At 39.9% G+C, this 6,163-nt stretch overlaps 1 protein-coding gene across 1 annotated transcript; it reads left to right on the top strand.

Annotated features, from left to right (window-relative positions):
- The first annotated feature begins 1,124 nt into the window (after positions 1 to 1,124).
- Positions 1,125 to 3,622, top strand: LOC120990909 (derriere protein-like). Its single transcript, XM_040419796.1, has 2 exons — positions 1,125 to 1,377; positions 2,811 to 3,622. Exons 1-2 carry the CDS (start codon positions 1,125 to 1,127, stop codon positions 3,620 to 3,622), a joined length of 1,065 nt encoding a protein of 354 aa, XP_040275730.1.
- Positions 3,623 to 6,163: the final 2,541 nt, after the last annotated feature.

Raw genomic sequence — 6,163 nt, 5'->3', positions numbered from 1 at the left:
GCAGATTTCCCTATGTGCTTAAAATTCACTTTTCTGTACACCGCTGACTTGTCAGCGATGTACAGAGTTCACAGTTTATCAATGGGAACGCAGGGCATGGAGTCCAGGCAGGAGTGCATATTGCTGTTTCTGCCCATGCCCCTCGGAGGTTTACCAAATGTTAGCTTAGCACATGGGTACCCTGTAACCATGTGCTATGCCAGGATTAGCTGAGCGGAGCGACTCCATATTTTGCCTGCTTCTCTAAGCTAAGAGAACTGCATATCAGCTCTTAACTTAGCGAAGCAGGCAAAAGCAGGAGTCGCTCCGCTCAGCTAATCCTGGCATAGCACATGGTTACAGGGTACCCATGTGCTAAGCTAGCATTTAGTAAACCTCCAGGGGGCACGGGCAGGAGCAGCAATATGCACTCAGGCCTGTACTCCATGCACTTCATAAACTGTAGAGCCTGTACTCCGTACACCACTGAGAAGTCAGCTGTGTACAGAAAAATCTATTGGGAAAGGTGCACTTTGGGGAGGGGGGAGTTTATTAAAAATACAAAATGCATTAATAAAGTATATTACAGAAGAAAGGTGTTATTATGGCATTAGGGACATTTTAACAAAAATGGAATCAAAAGTTTAGTTACTCTTTAATTAATTATTTATTTAATTATCCGCTGGGTTATAAACCCTTAATAAAGCTCTGCAGCCTATTCATCCAAAGCTTGTGTTTGGTCTCTTGCTAATTTTTAAGGTAATTGCATATGTACTATCAAATGGCACATATGTTTCCATGTAAATGTCAATCTCCGAACTTTTTTTTTGTGTAAACTGGCATGAGTTTCTAAACTGATACATTATCAGGAAACCTCATTATTAATGTTAGGGGGAGGGGTTGATTACAGAAAGTAATGTGAATATATGTAAAAGAATTTCCAGGGACTATGAAATAGGTCTTTGTTTTAAGAATTTGAAATGGGCTCCTGGAATGTATTTACATAAAAAAGGAGGAGACAGGACAATGGATTGTTAACACCTCCCCTGGCTCAATCTAGCTGACAAATTTCACACATGGCTGTTTTTGAGAGTATTTAGGAAGGGGTTCCAAGCCAAGCCAGTAGACCACTGACAGAAATCACCATGGACACATCTGTGCTGTTTCTTTCTATTCTGTTATCCTATCTTTTGCTGGCTGACTGCTCTGAGCTCCCATTCCAGGAGAGGATGCTTCTCAAAGCCTTGGGATTAAATGGACGACCGAAACCTGTTGCTCCAGGTCCTGTACCGAAGACCCTGTGGAAAATTTTTGAGAAGGGTGTTAATGCAGACAATCCATGTAGGATGGAGGGATTTCAAGTACCTGGAAATATTGTTAGATCCTACAGAGATCAAGGTAAGTTGGAAATATGAAAAAAGAATATATGTGAAATAATTGCAGGATATCAAAATGTCACTTACAATGGGAATAGTAATTGTATGTATATTTTTTTTACATTTAAACTGACGTATTTATTGAGTATATGTATAGGGGGACATTTATCACATCTGATACATCAGTTTTGTGGAGTAAAAATGTTGCAAGTGATGTCACATGCAGCATTTTGTGGTAAGATTCGCAAATTTAGCGACTTTTATCTGAGCTGCACCTTCTCATGCTACCTTCAGTAGTGGAGTGAGAAGCTGGTCAGGTTTTGCCAATAGCTTGCTTTTAATTCATATTTATGATGTGTGACAACTCCAGGCTACTTTCACTGAAATAAGCAAAAAAAAAAACTTTACATGTTTACTTATAGCTGTAGGTAGATAGTCCCTTTTAAAGCCCAAATTGTCCTTATAATTAAAGCTAACAAGTATGCCCCCATCATGAATATGCCCCCCTGCAGTATCACTTGTGCCTTGGAAGAGTTTAATATTATAGTAAGGGTTTTGTGTTAACTAAACTAGATGATTGTGGCAGATAGCTATACTATTGGTGTTTAACAGAGTCCCAGTATGTATATTACCAGTATTAGGGGGGCTGTCGGTTAATAGAATATTTTGCTGTCCAATATGCCCCAACAGTATCCAGTTTCTGTAAGATTATATTATTCTACCTTACTGCTTTCATCTTATTTCAAGCCATTTAAAAATACTGTACCACAAGAATATTAATATAATCGACTAAGTATGTGTGTGCATATGAGTTCTGGTGAACGCAGCTGGCTCCCACAGCTTACCAAGCACAGTGCCGCACATTGTATAGAGGCTGTGCTTGGTATTGCAGCTCAGCCTCACTCACTTCAATGGGGCTGAGCTGCAATTAGGCCATGTGAATGATGTACGGTGAAGGCCCATGGCCTAGATAGAGCGTTCACGCGGCAGCAGCTTCTTCTAACAAACATATGGCATGTAATGCCCCCACAATTTCATTCTCCACTATCTAATGAGAGATAGATATGCATTTCTATGAATTTAGATGTAGGAATAAATGAAAGTTCTGGGGTTCTTCCCCTGCTTCACTATGGGATCATTAGGCCAGCACAGAGGAGGAAAAGGGATCAGGAAGGCTACTGAGCATATTAGTCCATCGTTAAATGCAGGAGAAAGATAGACAGCAAGTGTGCTACCAGGGAAGAAAATTTAAAAACTAAGCAATATTTTTATATTGCAATAATACTTCAATTTTCAATGCCCTATTCATTGCATAGTAATTTAATGGAATAACCCTTTAAGAGGCTCACTGATGCCTGTGTTAACATATTATATTACAAATTAAAATGTGTTACTTATTAATAAAATAAATTAAATAGCCTAATGTATTCTTTTGTTTATTTTTTTCATTCACAGGGCCTTTAAGCTCCAGCAATATGTCTCCTGGACCATTATGCCTCAGAAAACACCTCTTCTTTGACCTTTCTGTAGTGGAAACAAAAGAACAATTAACACTCGGACAACTAGAGATGAAATTTAAGCACAACAGGTATCAAGGGCAGGAATTCCAGCTTCGATTGTATCGTCCTTTGCACATGGCCTTAAAGAGCATGAGAGACCACAACACCAATAGGAAACTTTTGTTTGCTCAGTCATTCCAACTTCATCATAAGTCTCTTTCTTTCAACCTTACAAAGGTGACTCAAGACTGGACCAACAGAAAGAACAATATGGGACTCATTCTGGAAATATTTGCCGATGGTAATACTAGCATGGCGAATCATGTTTATTCCTCTTGTGAGCAAGTCCATTCCTTCATCCAGGTTTCTTTGCTCACCGTTTCACTCGACCCCACCAGTTGCAAAGCAGCACGTATCAAGAGAAGCCCAGAACCTTTACTGCCAACTCCCAGCAATATTTGCAAAAAGAGGAGACTATATATTGACTTCAAGGATGTTGGCTGGCAAAATTGGGTTATTGCCCCTCGGGGTTACATGGCTAACTACTGCCATGGTGAGTGTCCCTATCCACTGACTGAGATGCTGAAGGGCACGAACCATGCGGTCTTGCAGACACTGGTGCACTCTATAGAGCCAGAAGTAACACCCTTGCCTTGCTGTGCTCCAACTAAGCTCTCACCCATCTCCATGCTCTATTATGACAACAATGACAATGTTGTATTAAGACATTATGAAGATATGGTAGTGGATGAATGTGGCTGCAAATGAGGCTTTATTACCTTTGGACTCTACTCCTCCAACCTAAATGCTCCTTCATGCAATTGTTGGACTATTTAGGAGCACTTTTTCCATTGTTGGATAGCACAAAAGCAACTTAAAATAAAAGGGAGGAAATTGACTTTGAGAAATTTGTGTAATGTAATTAAGCAAATGAAGTACAGAGTTCCACCAAGATCTGGATTAAGGAACTGCTCTACTCTAAAAGGCACAATATTTCCAGGATCACAGGAGTCTTCTACAATAGATGAAGTAATATTTAATACAGACTAAAAAGGACATTAAACTAGAGTCTTAAGATATTAGAAAAGTAAAACCTGTGTGTATTCCTAAGGCTGCAGCTTTGCACTATTTTTTGGAACATTATGATGGAGACATGGATGTATGCATATTAGCACACAAAACTATTGTATTGAAGGATTGCCACACAGCAATGCATTTCAATTAAGGCCATGTAATAGAAAATAAAATAAAGCTTGACAGTTTGTCTCAGAATATGTACAAGTCTCCATCTACAATAATTGTCATCATCTGTTTAAAATATTTTTTTTTATTTTGTAACACTTTTAGTTATCCAACAACCACCATTACATAAAACATTGTTATTAACATATATCAACATATTTTCCTTTAACCCCCACAAAAACTCCCCCACGCAATGCGTCTTCCTTCACCACCACTCCTCTGTCCAAGACCGAGGAGTAGTGGTGACGGGTGAGGTGTGAGGAAGCTCTATGAGTTCCAGTCTCCCCAGATTCCAATCCATTTTTTCTCAGAATTTCTCTGCTTATACAAAATATATTCATATCTTTTAGTAATATTCACCAGATTTAGCCATGTGTTCATAGTGGGACTGATACGTGAAAACCAGGAGCGTGCTATCAATAGTCGTGCCAAAAACATTATCCTAAATAAAAGTTATTTTATGTTGCTGACAGCTCACCCTGGCCAACTCACCCAGTACCCAGCATTCCGCGGAGAAAGGGATCCGCACCTTCAATTTTCCCTCAATATATTTATGAATAGCCCCCCAGTAATGTTTCAACTCTTCACAGGACCAGAACATATGCAAATAATCCGCTTCGGGAACATCACACCTAGGACAGTTAGAGTCATTCCTAATCCCACGTCTATTAAGCCAGAGAGGTGTAACATAAAGTCTATGTAAAATATTAAACTGCACCACCACGTGATTAAAATGATGTGAAAACAATTTTAAAATTCAAAGTTACCCTCTGCTGGTCATCCAAATGGATCATTGGACACTCATTTTGCCAGGTCCTCTGGCCAGCAGAAGAAACACTTCCAAATCGAGATCCAAGTAAATTTTTATAAAAGGTGAGAAATCTTCATCTTCTGATCCGAATTCCCTATCTACTCATTAACTTGTGTTGAAGTATCTATTTGAAACCTATTTTGTTCCTTTATACTCAAAAGTGCCGATCTCAACTGTAGGTACCGAAACCATAATAATTTGTGCTTTTTCTCTGTGCTAATTCTACAAATAAAATACTATCTCCATTACTTATTATCTGTGTCAAATATAAAATATTACTTTTTTGCCAATATTGCTCCTTAGCTAGTTCATCTAAAGTTTGTAAATGCTGGTTATACCACAAAGGAGTGCATCTCAGTGAACCTTTCACTCCACACCATAGTCTAATAGAGTACCATGACTTCATGAAAAGATTCCTGGCTGATCTAAATTCTCTATCGGAGTTGATCAATTGATCAGACTCCAATAGAGTAAAAAAATTATCATATGGAGATCTGTTCACTAAGTCCCTGCAGAGTGGACTCTTTCCATTCCCGGAGAAAACAAAACTGCAGCTAAGAAATATCCCTTGAAACAGGGGAGGTTAACTCCTCACTTCTCCAGGGGCTTATACCAATGCTCTAACTTAAAGAGGACCTTTCACTAGAATAAAACATCTAAACTAACTATACAGACATGGAGAGCGGCGCCCAGGGATCCCCCTGCACCGCTCCGTTCTCCCGTTATAGCCTCCGGTATCTTCATAGTTAGGCTCCACCCAGGGGAACCTGCCGGCGTCTCATTCTCCCATACTGTAGCGCTGGCCAATCGCAGCGCTCAGCTCATAGCCCGAGAGGCTTTTTTTTCTCAGGCTATGAGCTGAGCTCTGCGATTGGCCAGCGCTACAGCATGGGAGAAGGAGACCTCAGCAGGTTCCCCTGGGTGGAGCCTAACTATGAAGATACCGGAGGCTATAACGGGAGAACGGAGTGGCGCCCAGGTATAATAGTAAGTGCAGGGAGATCCCTGGGCGCCGCTCTCCATGTCTGTATAGTTCGTTTAGATGTTTTATTCTAGTGAAAGGTCCTCTTTAAGTCTTACCCGTTTCCTCCCCCAAAGTAGATAATTAATAATACTTTCGATTACCTTAGAGAACCTATCCGGGGTCCAGACTGGAGAATGCCTAAAGAGAGAGTAGCTGAGGATTATTAAACAAGTGTATTAGATGTAGTAAGACAAACATTGTGATATGAAAAATTTCATTGTAAAACAGTTTT

The sequence above is a fragment of the Bufo bufo genome, chromosome 2, assembly GCF_905171765.1.
Source record: "Bufo bufo chromosome 2, aBufBuf1.1, whole genome shotgun sequence".
Classification (NCBI taxonomy): domain Eukaryota; kingdom Metazoa; phylum Chordata; class Amphibia; order Anura; family Bufonidae; genus Bufo; species Bufo bufo.
The sequence above is the reverse complement of the archived record's forward strand: the minus strand, read 5'-3'. Positions and strand labels throughout refer to the sequence as shown.